The sequence below is a fragment of the Tachypleus tridentatus genome, chromosome 10 (genome assembly GCF_004210375.1).
Source record: "Tachypleus tridentatus isolate NWPU-2018 chromosome 10, ASM421037v1, whole genome shotgun sequence".
Classification (NCBI taxonomy): Eukaryota; Metazoa; Arthropoda; class Merostomata; order Xiphosura; family Limulidae; genus Tachypleus; species Tachypleus tridentatus.
In genome coordinates this window covers 44,843,388-44,861,586 of record NC_134834.1, presented here as the reverse complement: position 1 = coordinate 44,861,586, position 18,199 = coordinate 44,843,388, and the positions used below count along the sequence as shown (strand labels likewise).

At 33.4% G+C, this 18,199-nt stretch overlaps 1 protein-coding gene across 3 annotated transcripts in view; it reads left to right on the top strand.

The window, feature by feature from the left end:
* Positions 1 to 14,287, top strand: part of mRpS31 (mitochondrial ribosomal protein S31) — a 40,746-nt gene extending 26,459 nt beyond the window's left edge. For 2 of the 3 annotated variants that reach the window (XM_076461095.1, XM_076461097.1), the window contains 5 exons: positions 538 to 711; positions 10,177 to 10,362; positions 10,833 to 10,903; positions 12,946 to 13,098; positions 13,281 to 14,287. In XM_076461095.1, the coding sequence (XP_076317210.1) occupies positions 538 to 711; positions 10,177 to 10,362; positions 10,833 to 10,903; positions 12,946 to 13,098; positions 13,281 to 13,513 (817 nt within the window). In that variant the 3' untranslated portion in view covers positions 13,514 to 14,287. The remainder of the gene's footprint in view (positions 1 to 537; positions 712 to 10,176; positions 10,363 to 10,832; positions 10,904 to 12,945; positions 13,099 to 13,280) is intronic. The other variant, XM_076461096.1, reaches the window with a different exon arrangement.
* The last annotated feature ends 3,912 nt before the right edge of the window (positions 14,288 to 18,199 follow it).

Genomic DNA, 18,199 nt, shown 5'->3' with positions numbered 1-18,199 from the left:
TTTAACATTTCCAAATTTAGAAGAATAAACTTATCTTAAATTTTGCATTTTAAATATTAGCATTATACCTCCATAAGTTTGTTCAGAATTTACACAGGCACCATTATTTTCACTGTACCATGTTGTTGTCAAATTATACATATGTATATTAAGTTTTAGGTATCTTAACAATAGCTAGAGCTAATTGTTTATTTGCTAAATGTATGCTACATGAACTTGTATTCAAGTCATGAATATAACTCTCCTCACTGTTGAAATTTTAAAGTAATAAAGCACATTCTAATTGTCTCTTGTATATATTCCATTAAAATTATGGAAATATAGCAAGACTGTTTGTAATCTAAACTCTAGTGTTTAGATTGGGATTTTTGAGTGAGTTTTTGATTTTAATTAATATTTAACTTTTTTCATCAGTTTTTTTCCATAACATACTGATGAGAATATAAATGTGTGTACTGCATATTGTTGTGTGTATACAATACTTGTTCAAAAGAAAATTGTCTCACTTATTTCATTATATTTGTACATTGCTTGCAGTTTGTATGAGAAACTTGATGAGCAGCTTGTAACTGCAGTTAGAGATGTGGCAAAATCACTGCAGGGAAATCCTGATGAGACGGAATCAGAACTTGTTCGAAAGCTTCAAATTCATGCTCAGGAGACACAGGAAGCACATGCTGCCAGTAGATCACAAGATAGGGACAGTTTAAGGTAAATTGTACTTGCTAAGTTTTGTTTATTCATCCAAGTAGAAGATTAAGAGATATTAATTAACTATTCTCGTTCCATGCCAGAAGCTATATGCTCCGCCCCCTGTTGGTATCAAGTGATTCCAGGGTGTCTTGTAAGTTATCATGTGTCATCCCTCCACCAGTAGGAGCATAGTATGCTCACATGATGCATGTAACTCCTTCTGTGTGCCTGTACTGTACTATTACTTCTCATTTCGTAACAGCTGAGTTTGAATGTACTCTTTTGTTTGTTTATTGCTGCATGCTCGACTTTTTCGCCTTAAGTTGATTTATTTCAATCTGATTTTTGTATTTATCAGTCCATCAAAGTTTGGTGAAATCTTTCTATGCAATAAATTTTGAAGTTCACTTTACCATATCAGATGTTATGCCAGCATCTACCATTTTTTTATTTCTCATGTATGAGCAACCCAGTGATGAATTTATTGGCTTTTATAAATCAGAAAATTGAATGTTAGATGATCTAATCTTTATCCCTAGACATTTTCAAGGATGCTACAGAAACTGCTGAGCCATTGTTGGTTGATGAGGACTTTGATCGTCTTTCTTTCTGATTATTTTGCCTTTTCCTATGAGGGTGTTGTCTATCCATTTTTAGATCTGCAGTTCTTTGGTTGCTTGTTACCTGTTTGCAGGGCAGCTCTCGAAGTGTATGTCTATCTTGCACATGCCAAATATCCTTGTTTATTTCTTACCCTTATCAATCTCTTAAAGTATCCTTACATACACCTCCTCTCTGAGGCTCTCCACAGAAATCCTGTGGGGTTTTCTGGAGTTACCTTTGTTTTTCTCTCTTCCACACTTTAGCCTGCATCTTATCTTTGGCTCTGGCATTGAAATGTTGTTTCTTGTTGTTGGAACCTTATAGGTAGTTATACTGTATAGGCTTGGGTGTATTCACCATTGACGTCTCTTAGGGATTATGTATGGTCTCATTTGTGAGACATACACAGTCCCATATATTATTGAACCTCTTGTTTCACCTTTTCATTTTCCTTTCCTTCTCCTTAACATTTTGAGATGAAACAATTTGGAAATTTCTCTAGCATTGGACAGTTGAATCTGTTCCCCATATTTCCAAGGATTTTTTATCCCAAAATATTTGTTATTCTTTAGAAAACCAAGGATTAGCAATAAATAACTGATTTATTTTGTTTCAATGGCTTCATATCACTATCCAAGTTCATTTTGGAATTTTTTCTCACCTTTAGAGTGACATTTTCTCCAGAGTTGTGAGTGGCATAAATAGTTATGTCCAACATTTGCTTAGATATACTAATATCACCTCAATTTAGTCTATATCTTCAGCTTGTCCATCTTGGAGTTGTTTAATACTTTTGGATCCTTCCCGTTAGACTAGCCTTGATACTTCATGTTTTGTCAAATTGTCTGAGCTTATACACATCATTTCTATGCCCAGAGACTGTGATTGCATTGTTATATGGATTTCTGGCTTCTTCTGGCTCATTACAAACAGTAAGCAGCCTCTTATGCTTGGCAGCTACTTCTGTGGTGGTGTAGGTGGGTTTGATTAGCAAGGAGAAGTCCTCGTTGTCAGTTTGGGGGTCTTTGTCAACATAACTATCAGTTGAGCACTGACTTCATCATGATTTAGTTCAATAAAACTGTGGTTCATCATGCCCTCTCTGCTTAGTCATTTATGGCTTGAGAAGTTTTATTGTTTTTGGGAATGTGATAATCTATGACACCACTGGTCGTTCAGTGAGCACTTCATGAATGATGGAACCTTCATTTGGGATTTTCTTTCCACCTGTATGTTGGTGGGTGTGCATCTTCCTTCCCTGTGTCTGCATCTACATCTTTTCATGCTCACATGTTCCTTCCAGAATACATCTCCTTCTCTGACATTTTACCCTTCTGGATTTGGTCATTCTTGTGGTTCAACATTCCTCTGATTTACCTCCGTTTGAATCACTTCCTTCTGTTTCATCTTTTACATAAAATGGATATCCTTCTTTAAACCCATGGGCATTGAAGATTAGATTTTGTTCCATTGACATTTCATGTTTGCCTTATTACCTTACTTGTTTTCTCTTTTATCCAGATCATTCTTCTTTCGTGAACACTTTAGTAGCTCAGGATGGCTGTTTCTGCTTTCTCCTCCTCTTTCTATTTCCAATTTTTATCCTTGATTGGATATGGATAGACTTTTGTGTACAATCAGAAAATTTTGTTTTTGTTGCTTACTTCTGAGTTAAACATTCACGACTCTTGATCTTTTGGCAATCTTCCTCCTGTTATGAATTTTCACCTTCTACCCTTACCAGTTGTGTCTGCCTCATGGTTTGATTGGCCTATTCTTACCTACCTTCATTATCCTGGTCTTTATTCGAGATGTTCTTTCATGAGATCTGACCCCTCACTCTTTCTCTTGTTTCATGTCTTTGTTGTCCAGTGGAGAAGATTTTGCAATCAGGCATGTATATCATTCCCAGTACGTTCATCTCCCACTGTGTCCATTATATTGTGTTTTTTTCTTCGTCAGGGTTTCCATCTCTCACTTGTGGCCATGCTACAGACTTATGTGTGGCTCTCACTGGTAACTGTTTTTTCATACTTTCTTTTTTTCAGGTGCCTTTATCTACGTTTTATCACATGAATCCCTTTCTATGGTGAGTGGTGACTAACCAGGTATTCTTTAACTCTTAAATCCGCACTGTATGGCCATGTTGACTCATACTTCATCTTCCATGGCTTCACAGCATTCACCATTGAGAGGGAGTGTTTTACATGATCAGTTGCAGGTGAAGGACCTCATGATGCTTGCTTCATAAATTAACTTGTTCTAGACTGTATTATCTATGTACGTTATGGGAAAAGACAGAAGGGGATAGTTGTTCATTCCTACCATACCTTGATTAAGTAAATTGGTATGGTCTGCTTTTCAAAATATGGTTTTGGTTTTGTCCTTGGTTATCTCTCATTCTCTTTTTTTATGGGATACTATTGCCATGTGGCTAGTCCTGGCCTGTTTCATGGTTGCAGGAATTAGTAGCATGAGGTAGACATCCTTTAAATACAGGATATCAAGTTCATATATCAACAACTCAGAGTTAATTCTTGTGCCATACATGGAATCAGAATATTTCTCAACTCCACAGTTCTTGGGTTTGGGATGAAAATGGTATGATACTCCTCCTACCATAACACAGATTTCAGTACCTCATGAGGAGGTTTTGGATGTAGTTGAGCTACTAAGTATGATCCATCATTCTACATCCAGGGATGCATCCTTGTTTATCCACTTTTCTCATCATGTGATTGGGTTACAGTATCTTTCTCTGGTTAGGATTAATTTCCTACCACCTGGATGTGCTCCTCGTATTTTCCACCTTTATATCTTACACATTCCACACATAGATGAAGAGTATACATGGCTCAAAAGTGGTGCAATTCTATTCTTCAGTTCTTTTGAAGTGACTGTCTCGTCTAAAGATGTATCCTTCAGATGCTTTCAGAGTAATATGTCTGTTCTTCCTTTGAACTGGTCTCTCTTTTTCTAAGCAGTGTGGGATTCTAGCTAATATTGTGAGTAGAAGGAAGTAACGTATCAGAAGTTATAATTTTCCTGCACTAAAAATGTATTTCTATTAAGTACTTTTTACACTTTCCCCACACACCTCTGTTGCTTCTGTTCTTTGCCAAACTTTAAAGCAATGGTTCTTAACCTTGTTAGAGGTACTGAACCCCAGAAGTTTCATACTTGCATTCGCTGAACCCTTCATAATTGGAAAAATAAAATATTTTTTTCAAATTCAAAACATAAGTAGATATTTTATTAGTGCACAAAATGAACCATACATCAGTTGCACACAATATCTCTGTGTTCAAAGAACAAAACATGAATTTCACACAAAAACAAAAACATAACTCAATGAATATTTACTGCAAATCAATTTGACTTTTGCTGTTGCCTTTCAGAGAAAAGTTCAGAAATATGTGGCTTCACCTTGGAAAGTACCACTCTCATATCATTTTTGCAACAAAGTCTGTTTCTTTTCTTTGTTTTTATGTCTACCATCCTCGAAAAGGATTGCTTGCAAAGATACATTGTAACAAATGGTATGAGTATCTCAAGGGCTTTCTTAGCAATAATAGGGTACGCTACGATTTGGTGACACCAAAATGCTGAGAGCGTTGTTCTGAAAAGGTGCTGTTGAACCTGGCTCTGCTGAAGTTCAATGATTTTGTCAAGGTATTCATCGTTGACATCTGCTGTCACAACACTAAACGTGAACGGCTGTCTCATCCATGCTAAAAATGACTCTTTGGTGGGGAAGTATCTGTTGAGAGACTTTGCGAGCTCATCTAAGTTCTTGGCAATTGCTTGCTTCAGTTCCCCAGGTACAGAAATGTCTCCGATTTCAGACACATCTTTGATCTTACTTATACAGTCGTCCAGCAAGGGAAAGTTTGCGAAGTTTTCATTCTTTCTTTAGCATTTCCATAATGGTAGCTTTTTTTGAAAAAACCTTCAGATTTTCTTCCGCTTTGATAATGTTAACTCCACCACCCTCCATCTGTTGATTGAAAGCATTGAAGATATCAGCCATGTATGCCAAAATGAGAACGAACTCAGATTTTTCAAAGCAATCTGCATGACAATGTTGATGCTCTTGCAAAAACAAGGCTAATTCCACACGCATGGCAAAAACACGATTCAGCATCTTTCCCCAGGATAACCACCAAATGTTAGAATGGTGCCTAAGTATCTCGAATTCTGAGCCCAATTCATTACACAGCTCTTTGAAGATGCGGTGCTTCAGGGCACTATCTCACACAATGTTCACACATTCCACTACAATTTTTAATAATTTTGCCAGTTTTGAAGGCAAGGTGTCTGTTGCCAATGCATGCCTGTGCAGAACACAGTGCATTACAATGATGTGTGGTGCATCGGATTTCACCAGTGCACCAAAACCGGAGTTTCATCCCAGCGTGACTGGAGCTCTGTCTGAACAAACTGCAGAAACCATATTCCATGAGAGATCATTGTCTTTGAAGAAGTCATCCACAAGTTTCTTCATGTCATTTGCCTTAGTTGTTGTTGTAAGAGGCTGACAAAATAAAGAATCTTCTTTTATCTCATCGTTCTTCACATAGCACATGAATGAATACAACAAGCTGACTTACATTGGAAACGTCAGTGGTCTCGTCGAGTTGATGGCTGAATTTTGCTGGGCTTGAAATCAGATCTGCAACTACTTGAGCCAAGATGTCATTGCTCATGTCATCTATTCTGCTGCTGATGGTGTCATTTGAAAGAGGAATTTGGGATAATTTATTTTCAGCAGCTTTTCCCAGCAGGATATTCGCCATCTTCAATGCAGCTGGTTTTACGAGTGTTTCACCAATGGTGTGTGGTTTGCCCTGCTTTGCGATCAAATACGCAACTTCATACGATGCTGTTAGGATCAGTTTGTCGATGGGTACAAAGCTGAGAACAGGGAAAGTAGCCTTTTCATCGAACCTTGTTCCCTTTACCATGAATTCAGCAAGCATTGTGTTCTTGTATTTCCCATCTCCGTGCAGCTTTAGGGAGTGTTCTCTTAGTTTTGCCAGTGCTAGACTAGAATTGCTCAACATGGCATTGCAAATCATGTTCCCATCATGTTCCATGTTCTGTTATACACGTGAATCCATATTGTACGTATTTGTTCGACCATTTTCTGTTTTTGCTCGACATAGTTAGTATGAAGGGATTGAAATATTAGGAAAAAAATCACAAATGATGCACGATTACTACAGTCACAAGTCGACTGCTAAGCGCACGAACTTCCCTGCAGCACAGACATTAAGGCCAAGTGATGTGACGTGATCAGCTGCAGCCAGTGGTGGCCAAGTGGAGCATGATGACACGAATCATACAAGTGGGGTGAACGGAATGGACACACACAGTGTGTTTGTCTTGACCTCTGCTAAACCCCTGAGACTGACTCACCGAACCCCTGGGGTTCGATTGAACCCAGGTTAAGAACCACTGCTTTAAAGCAGTGGTTCCCAACCAGGGGTGCAAGATAGTGTTCCAGGGGGTGCGAGATAACATTTGTTTTGGCCACTTTCACTTTTATTGTTAAATAAATAATTACTGTGTGGGGTATGAGAACATAATAAAATTTTTTAGGGGTGCTGGGCATAAAAAAGTTGGGAACCACTGCTTTAAAGTGATAGTTTGGTAGAGGCACAAAAAGGTAGTCACATGCATCACTTTAGTATACAATGCTCCTATTAATGGAGAGGTGATGCATGATGATTTACATGAAAAAAATACATTGGAATAATTTGATTCCAAATATGGAGAAATAGAAGGCGTGTGGCATAAGTAAACAAGTTTGCATATAGACGGCAGCAGAGAATGAGAATAATTAATCTTGTGAAGAAAAAAGTACTTATTGAAAGTACATTTTCAGTATAAGAAAATTATAACTTTTAGTAAACCAAATAATTATGAACTTATTATATTAGTGCATACATAATACCTATAATTTATTTGGGGATCTAAACAAACAGAAGTTTTAAAAATTCCGTTTCTTTCAGAGCAACAGCTTAGACATCGCCTTTAAATGATTTCAGTGAAATTATGACTTTTTTTTCTTCTTGCTATTAACAAATGACTCATGTTTATGTACACAGCAAACTACTCTTTCTTTTGGGAGTAACAGAGGAATCACTGTCCTAGATTGACTAAATATATTTACATATACGAAATCAAAGAGGTGGGAGGTTTTTATTTTACATTTTAGCTTGTTTATATGCTTGTTTTAATTTTCATGTTGTAAAGTTTAAACAGTAGGCATTCAAAAAATGATTTATTTAATGAAGCATGTAAAGATTGGTAAACTTTCATAAAACAGGTTCAATTTTCTAGTATTTGAAATAAATGTGTATCTATAATGAAGAACAACAGATGACTTCATTAACTTATGAATTCGAATATAATAACATAATGTGGATGGAATACAATTATTATAAACATTTCTAACTATAAAACTAGATAAAGAACAAATTTATTACAGCAAATATAATTAATTATAATAATGCTTCATATGTGTTGAAAAGGCATTGAAACAATAATGTTTAAGTATCTTATTAATGGAATTATGAATTCGGCTTTCACATTGTCTGGTATTCATACGCATTTTAAAACATCTAGAAAAAGACAAACTATCTGTGAAAGTTCTAAGAATAGATTTTTATAAACTGCATGAAGGCACACAAGACACTTAACCCATCTGCAATTGGCCTTGGTGTTTGTATACACATTTGTAACTGTTAAGTATTTGCACTGTAACTTTTGATATAATATGTGCATCTTCACAAAATTTGTTAGACTTTTAGTAAAGATTATACAAGTTTTTGTACAAAAAAAAACTTTTATTAATGAACTATTTTCACATAAGAATTGTTTGTGAAATATTGAGTTTGTTTCATTATTATTCTGAGTGCAAAGTAATTTCATTAGAAAAACTAATCTTCATCTCAAAGTTCTCAAATATTATTTGCATAATCTCTAAGACTTCATAAATACATTTTAAATGTTTGTTTTCAGTAAGATTATATATATTATGTTTTTTTCTGTACCCTAACTATGTAGGGTCTGTCACTTGACCAATCTCATAACCATCATAAAAAAAAAAATTATGCTTTTTTTATGCTAGAATGATTACATATTATAACACGAAAATACAGATGTTTAGTCCAAGTAGCTTAAGTCTTATAATGCTATGTATATGAACATATATATAAAAAATAACTATCCCAATGACTTTACGGAACACTTGCATACGGGTACTTTGGACAAAGCTTTGCAGTAGGTTTAGTTTAAAGTGTATATGTAATTGTACAGCACTTTTGACATTTAAATGATAAGATTTGATGAACATGAATTGGTGGATATTGTTAATGATGCTCTGCAACAAAGGTATGTTGTTATTTATATACTTTGTTTTAGTAACCATCTTATTTATAATAATAATTTGTGTTTATTATTTTTTAGTATATTTATTTAATCATTCTTTAATTCTTAAACTTCATTCAAAAAAGTAATGTTAAATTTAAAATGTTTCATGTGATTGATTATTTTGTAGGTTTTTTTATTATTATTGTTGTTGTGAAAAACATTCAAGTCCACAAAGAAAGGCATAAAACCACTGTAGAAGCTTTTTACATCAGAATACCAGAAAATAAAAATGTGGTTGATTTGAAACTCAAAAAGTGTTATTAATATTGTAATTTGAATAGTTTTGAGCCAAAAAATTTAAAATGTTTTTACAATCAAACTAAATTAAAATGTACCTATTACAAAAGGATGCTCCCAGGTTTTGCTTTTTTGGTTTTGGTAAGTTTAGTGATTTCAAAAGTGGTGTTAACTGAATCAGTACTAGACAAATTTTTACTTTGTGTTAAGACTAATTAAGGCTATGTTGAGATGTATTTAAGAATAATAAGTATATTTGAATACTTAAACATGTGCTATTTTATGTCTTTTTCGAAATTCCGTGTAGGTTTTAGGTCTGAAATTTAAAGATCTTAACATAGCACTGTGGCTGATTGCGGTATTTAGGGCATTATCCTCTAGATCATTTTATATAATTGTGTTTTTTTTTACTAATCTCAAGTGCAGAGTGATTTCATATTATGATTAAGAAAACTATTCTTCCTCCCCGAAATCTCAAGTATTATCTGTGAAATCTCTAAAACCTCCTAAATATATTGCAAACAAATGTTTTGAGTAAGACTTTATATTTTATTTTCTATATTCTAACTATGTGCAGTCTGTTACTTGACCAACTACAAATTTTGAATGCAAGTCAACAAACAAGATGAAATGGCCTTTGACCCATGACCTGTAGCAGAAGGGTTAATTGAAATGAAAAGAACACAGTTGTTTTTTACATTGTGCACTTTATATGGTTAAAAAAAATCAGTGCAAACTGCTTGCAATGCACTCACATAAGTGTTAATAAGTTAAACATAAAATAGATTTTGTGCCATGCCATTCTGTTTTCACATTGGAACTTGCATATCAAATACATTACTGCATTCAATATACAAGATGTGGATGTTTATTTATCATTTATTGCAAAATGTTTGTGTTGAGACATAAGAAGCACGAACGATATTTCTAATATTGCATGAAATAATTCTTACTATCAGCTATTTTAGAAAATTTTGTCCAAGTTATATAATCAATAAAATCTAAAATTTATAGAATTGTTTGTGAATTTTATAATGATGTTAACCACTGTTTAGTACATATTTAAAGATATAAAAGGTATTTAGAGATATAAAATGCATCTTTTAAATATGAAATGTTTAAAGTCAAAATTTGGGAATCATCAATAAATAGAAAATTATTTTATTTTACTGGTAACTTCCAAAATGCTATCTTTGTGATTAATAGCAAAGTATTTTTGGGAATGAAGATTGATAGAAGTAAGCCAAAAATGGTTCCAAGACACACACTGCAATCTCATCCAAATAGTAAAATTGATGTTGAGATACCAATGCTAAGAACTTCAGAGAAATTTGTTCCTTGTGATAGCTTACCAGTTTCATCTGAATTTCAAAAAAATATGAAACCCAAAAGGTATTTGAATTTTATCATTTAAAATAAAAAAAAATCCTAACATTTTAGGATTTAATGTTTAATCCTAAAATTTATTTTAGCTTTTAATTAAGTTATTTTAATTTTTTGGTATTTTTTTAAAGTTATTGTTAAGCAATTGAATATTTTATTTTATATTTTTCTTTCTTTAAATTATGTGTAAATTGATAAATAAATGTTAAAATATGAATCTTAATATTTTAGAGTTATTATGTGACATGAAGCATTACCAATGTGTATAAATATTTAGATGTAATAATTTTGCCAGGATGTACGAGATACAATCCTTTGTTATCTGTTGTAACCAAGTATGTAATGGAAGGAACTTTTCACAGATGTGATTTAACTTTAAGTTTCTGATTAATGTAATTTTACTTTATATACATTTTAATTATGGTTGTGAATTTCTATTAAGTAACTTAAAAATTTACTTTTTTAAATTTATATTTTAGCAGCATAACTGGCAGAGTTGATCTTTTCGGTTCAGAGCCTCTAAATATCTTTCTAACATCAGACAAGAAGAGTAAGTCCTTGTATGTGTTGAAGTGAGTGTTTATTGTAATATCTTTAAACTAAACCATTAACTGTTCTTATGGTAAGATACAGACTTTCTAGTTGCTTTGTGTGACCTGTCTGTTCTCTTTTTCCCCTTTTTTTGTGGCTGTTATTTATGTAATCTGCAATCTATTACTTATTTGCTAATTGATAGTCCTTTTAATTACTTACTTTCAATTAATTGATTAGTATGGTGCTCCTTAAATCATGGTATGTACAACAAAAAATTAATAAGTTGTCTTCCTTCCAGTCAGCACCTCAAAAAAGTGAAAAAAAAAGGTTGATGCCTTCATTATTTTCAGGTAAAAGTTCAATAAGAAAGAAACAATGAATGAAACAAGTTGTTAGGAGGTCCAGTCAGCCAACTTTACTCTCTAGTCAGCAATTCAATGTTAGAAACAGTGGAAGTTAACCTTAATAACTTTGCCATAACAATAAAACAGGGCAAACAAGCTTTGGGGGAATGGGAATTGAACCCAAGACTCTTGAATCACCAAAACTAAAACTTGAAGTGGAAAAAAAAAACTTGTGTAAGGATGAAATTGAATAGCACAGATAGCCTGCTATATAGCTTTGAGCTTTGCAACAAACATAGTACCAAAATTACGATTACTTTCATTGCTGCAATAATTGGAAATAGTAATGATTGTAAAACCTTAATTATGCTTAGTTGATTAATTTCTTAAAAATTATTTTAATCATAATGTCAGTTTATTTGTATGATAACTGATATAATAAATTCTTGGAGTAATTGAAAGTAATAACACACTAATTTCAATTTATAAATTAGTTTATGTAATCACTACTCTTAGGTAATCTGTTATTGTATTGTAATAAAACTCTTGCTTATGTGATACTGAAAAACCTTTTCTATTACACTACATGCAACCCCAACTTCTCAAAATTGTTATCCTATGTGCATGTAGATTTGCAAAAGGGGTCACAATTTCTCTGTTTTGCTTCCATTACCTGTTATGGAGAATTTTATTTTTCTCCATTCTCAGGGTGCAGATGAGATGTCATAAATATGTCATACGAGGATCTAATGCACTGGTGCCACATGTAATTGGCTAGTATCAGTTAATTGCTTAACTTATCTAGCTCTAATTATTTAGTCACTGTTTCTCTTGATAATTATAGAATTGCTTCAGTTGTTATTTTTCAGTTTTTAGGTTGTGTTTTGTTGTTTGTTTACATATTTTTCCTATGGAGGGAGAAATATTGTATTTTGTATGTTTATTCTCAGTGATTACAGTTGAGTGCCATTACTTTATTTCTGGGTCAACCAGTCTGAAACTTTTGATTTTGGTCCCTTTTAAAATTAGGAGGTCAAATGATACTAAAACATTAGATATTTTGGCTTGATGTTTTCTTATATTTCCATCTTCACAAAAGATACCTAACATTGACACCCACAAACTAAAAAAGACAGAATGGATTTGTGCCTTTCTTTGAATTTTATGTGGGTCAAGAAAAAACATTTTGTTGGCCTGATAGTTCTTTATATTTTGATCAGTCTAGATAAGACTGCACAAAGGTAGCATACTATAACTCATACTGATACAGGTACAAGATTTGTGCAATTTTATTTTACTTCAGGTACTGAAATTGGAAATTGTAGAATTCCAAAACATTTGTATCCACTTCGGTTATAAATAAATATTGTTGTTCATCGTAAACATTGTTAGTTTTTTAATTGTGAAACTTCAGTTGCTAATATTCATAACTACTATATGTTCATACTTCTTTCACACAAATGACACAAATCAAAGTGTAAAACTGCTAGAAACGTGAAATAATAATTTAAATATTATCTCAATTTTAAGATGTTTACATTTCTAAAGCTATATTTAAGTCACAGAAGAAATCGTTTTTAATAAACTGTCACATGTCTCAAAGGAAATTTTTGTAGCTTGTCTTTTGTATCTCTTAGTATGCTGGAATGCTTATCGAAAATAAAGAAATAAAAAGTTTAAAGTTCAATACCAGTTTGTAATATTGTTTTTCTAGTCACTGATGTTTCAAATAATGAAATACTGGAAATTCTGCAAGAGCAAGAACTTAAGATGTTAGTTAGACAACTGCCCAGAAATGGATTTGAAGAAATGATTCAGTTAACAGAGCAGGGCAAGTTGTGGACTTTCCCCATAAATAATGAAGCTGGTGAGATGGCATTCATTTTAAAGTTCCAAAAGAACCAACTTTATTATAATTGAAGTATTTTTTTTGAAAGAAATAATTTTAACAATCTTGTTGTTATAATCATTTTTATCAATTTTAATTGTTATCCATCAAAATTTGTTTTTCATAAATCATCACTTCTTACATAAAAGACCATTTTATAGGTTTGGAACAAGAAGCAAATGTAGAATTCCATGAACACATTTTCCTTGAACATCTGTTGGAAGGATTTCCTGAACAAGGACCAGTACGACATTTCATGGAGCTGGTCATTACAGGTCTTTCACAAAATCCTTACTTGACTGTGGAAAGGAAGAAGGACCATGTAGAATGGTTTAGAAAATACTTTAAAGAAAAAGAACAAATTATTGAAGATTCTGGAGCTCTTTCAGAGTAATGGTCTTGGTCAAGTAGCTATTACAAATCAGTTTTGTCTAATGTTAGTGAAGTTTAAGCTGCAAAATAGGTAACTGTTTGATTTAGTGGTAACAAGGGTTGATAACCTCAAAATCACAGTGTTTGTTATTAGACAATTGATATTCTTCTGGTTGTTTTAATTCTGTAATATTTTATTAAATTATTAAACATTTCATCTTAAACATTTTATTACATAGTTAAATGTTAACAAATCATGTAGTGTTCAATAATGACTTCAAGTAAGAGAATAAGCTTTTACAATAGTATTTTCATTATAATTCTAAAAATTGGCTAAAACCCTGATTGCTTTTGATGACAGTGCACTATTATGGTAGAATTAGATTAAAAACATTTTTAAGCTTTCAATAATGCTATAATTTAAACAATAAAATGTTTCTTCTGTTTAAAATTGAAAATGACTATTTTTAAAGTAAGTGAAAAATATTTAAGTTTTTGTCAGGATTTCTTTTATGAATTAACACATTTAAACTTTTACGAGTTTGTTATGAAAGCTAGGTATCAACAAAGTCTCCATTTTTGTAAAAGACAAGAGATAAAAACTAGAAACCTGAATGTTGAAAGTCAGAGGAATTTTCAAGACATGGTAATACTAAAGTGTGAAATTTAAATGTCTTTGTCAGATCTTAGAGTAGATGAAGAACAATTCTAAAGTATTGAGTATGCTAGTGTTTTAAGCTATCTAATATGTGAAGTAAAAAATTGAAAGAATAAAAAAATTTTGGCTATTATCAAAGTATGTTGGAATTTTTTAATGACTTGTTACAAGCATTGTACATGGTATGAATGTAAATAAATTGGAACTTAGACAACTGTAAGTATATACAATTATCTATTTTTATACTCTAAGTGTTAAAACACTTTGAAACATTTTGTACAATGTTACATATACTGCTCATGCACATTAATGAAAAATCCTTAGTATTTTAGGTACTTAGTTAACACTTAATTAAGGATAGTAAAATGTGAGTATATTAAGAGATTTAGGCATATCCACACAATATGAGATAAATAATCCTATAAATAAATTCCTTTACAGTTTTTTACAACATCAACTTAGAATTGATATTGTAACAGGATTGCATACATAGCTATGCCATTTGTTCAATGGAATTTTTATTTAGCAGGTGATTATGCAAGTTTTGAGCTGCCATTCTAACCACTGCAAGTTTATCACAAACATAAGGAGAGGAAACAGAACAAGTATTAAAGTTGTATTTAATAAGAGCATAAATAACTTTTATAAATATTGGTGTCATATGTGTATTATGTCATTACAAGTTTGTTTTTAAAAGTTATTTTGGTATTTTGATTAAATATTTTCATTGTAGTTGTTAGTTCTGTAAATAATTAGTGAAATATTTGTGTTATGACATCATTATTTGATTTGCAGTTAGTCAAAATTAAATTATAATTTTGTATAGCAAATATTTGCTTTGATAAAGTGTACAACTTTTACAGTGCACTAAATATCTGATAGGGACACATTTCTGTGATAATAATAAGATGCATTTCAACCCCTTCAAGTAACATTTTTTAAGGTGACTTGCATGAACTAAATGTTCCAGAATTAGCTTATTATGATTAATTGTGTGTAAAGATCCAACTCCGGAGTGGTGAAGTTAAAACACATCAGAAAAATAAATTATGTTCTTGAAGTTTTAGCTATGAAAACAAATATGAAAAAACCAGTATAGCATTATTAGTAAAACTTCCTCTTTCTGATAATTATGTGATGAACATGTTATGAATGTTTTTTGTTTTTCATTGTGTATCAGTTTTAATATTGTGTAATATTTATTATTTATTTTAATGTCAGGAATGTTCCTTTTTCTAAACCTCTGGAATATTTCCAACAAAAAACCTAAAAACCAAAATTTTAAACTATAAATTTAATGAATTAAAAATGACACTAAGCTATCTACTAAATACACCCTTTTCTTTCTACACTGTTATTAAATTACTAAGTATATTTTTTCTTTCTGTACTATGTAATTAACTAACCTGTCAAGTACCCCTTTTTCTTTCTATACTACCTAATTAATTTACCTACTGAGTATACATTCTTTCTGTACTACCTAATTAACTTACCTATTGAGTATACATTCTTCTTTCTGTACTACCTAATTAACTTACCTACTGAGTACACCTTTTTTATATACTACCTAACTAACTTACCCACTAAGTATACATTCTTCTTTCTATACTACCTAATTCCCCTTGGTGTGGATTCCTGTATTTGGTGAGTGGACCTTCGGGGGAAGGTTCTGTTCTTTTAGTTTACCTCCTCTGGGATCTAAATATCTACCCACATGTTTCCTGTGCATGGCAATTCGTGAAGGGAGGAGAGGATCCTGGTGGTTGAGGGATTCAACCCTAACACACCACTTTGGCCTTGAATTCCTGTAGAGGGGCAGCTTTGGGGTGGCCCCCTTGGGTCAATCAGCTGGTCCACTTGGGCTAGGGTCAACCAAGTACCAGTGTTGGATGTTCTCAACAGGTGTTGTGGACATTATATCTGATGTTGGTGTTTGGGTATAGTGCTCACAAAACCCTGGCATTGCTGCAGTGTTATTGTTTTACATTGTAGGGCTCCATGGTGGGTGGGGTCAGTGGGCACCAAAATTTCCTTTTTTTATTATGGATCCTCCAAATAAAAACTTACATAAAATAGTGTAAAAACAGTCCATGGATAAAAGACCACATCTTGAAGATTCTGAGCAGCTATCTTCATCTGTAACACCTGTTGTACCTCATTTTCTTATCCTACATTCTCTTTCAGACAAACATTTAGGGCAAATGTCTCCCTTTTTAATTCAGAAGGGACTAGAGGAACTTTCTGGCTCTCCAAAGTCAATAAAGAAGCTTTGACTTTGTGACATATTGGTGGAAACATCCACATCTCAACACAATGAACTTCTCTTGCATTCGAAGGCAATTGGGGATATACCTATTAAGGTTAAACCTCATGATACTTTGAATTCATCACAAGGAGTTATTGTTGAGAGGGATTTGAAGAACATCCCTGAGTCAGAAATTCTCGCTTGTTCTCCACCCAAGGAGTTTCTGCAGTGAGGTGTATCTCCACTCTGAAAGACGGAATTATGATGCCAACCAATATCCTCATTCTGACATTTACATCATCACCTCCACCCGCCACCATCAAGGCATGTTATCTTAATTGCAGGGTATGGTCATACATTCCAAACCTTCACTGATGTTTCTAGTGTCAATGGTTTGGTCACTCAAAGATATCACGTCTTGGTTCCTTGACGTGTGCTTGTTGGGGTGGCAAGGACCACAATGCCTATGAGTGTGAAATGGACCCTCATTGCATTAATTGCAATGGCTCTCACCTGCTCTACTTTAGTTCTTTCCTTAAATGGGTGGAAGAAAAAGAGGTGCAGTGCTTGAAAACGGTTCATAACATTACATATCCTGAGGCTCAAAAGTTGCTGTTCACCATTTCATCTCAGATGTATGCTGCTGCAATTCATTCCACTACTACAGAGGGAGTGCAGAGAGTCTCTCTGTGCCTACAAAAGAATTGCTCTAAAAAAAAATGAAAAGTTTTGACTTCCATGGTTATAAAAGTTGATGAATCAACTTCAACACCCATCTCCTCTCTTTACATACATTCTAACAAATCCTAAGATTCACTTCCTTTGATTTTATGGTACAAACATCTCCTCTGATACATCTTCTCCCACCCCAAGATGCAAAATGATCATTTGTTCACGTCCTCATTCACTGAAATCCTCTTCCAGCAGCAAAGACCTGCCCAATCGACCTAGGGCAGGATGCATAGAGGTTGATAGACCTCATTCGAATAAAGACAGTAAAGAAAAAAGGTGTGGTCACAAACAGAAGGGTTCTCCACCCAATTCGCTTACACGTAAATAAAAATGGGCAATTTGATACAATGGAACTGTCCAGGTTTACGTTCTAATCTGGATGACATCAAAACACTCATTTCTTTCGACCATCTTATATGCCTTTCCTTACAGGAAACATTTCTAAAACCTGTTGATACAGTCACCTTTTGGCAGTTTTCTGTTTACAGAAATGACAGGCTTTGTGATGGACAAGTGCATAGAGGGGTGGCACTGTTGGTTCATCAGCATGTGCCCACCCTGTCTTTGCCACTCGACACACCCTTGGAGGCTGTAGCCATCCATGTTTTTTTGGTTCATACCATCACTGTTTGTTCTCTCTACTTGTCACCTGGAGAGACATTTGATCAATAAGACCTTGATGCTCTCATTAAACAATTGCCATCTTCCTTTTTAATCCTGAGGAACTTTAATGGACATCATTTCCTCTGGGGTGTGCTGTTATTGATAGGAGGGGGTCGTTCTGTAGAGTGTATGCTCTCTGATCACAACCTTTCTCTTTTCAATACTGGTTCTTCTACTTATTTTCATGCACCTAGTCAGTCTTTTACTACTATTGATCTCTCAATTTGCTCCCCTTCATTATTCTCCCATTTTTCATGGAGGGTTGACAATAATCCATGATACAGTGATCATTTTCCTATAATTTTGGGAGAGACTGGCCAAGGTCAATGCCACCTAACTTGCATGCCCCGCTGGAAGCTGAATCATGCAAACTAGCCCTCTTTCACTGCTCACACAGAACTTGATCCTGC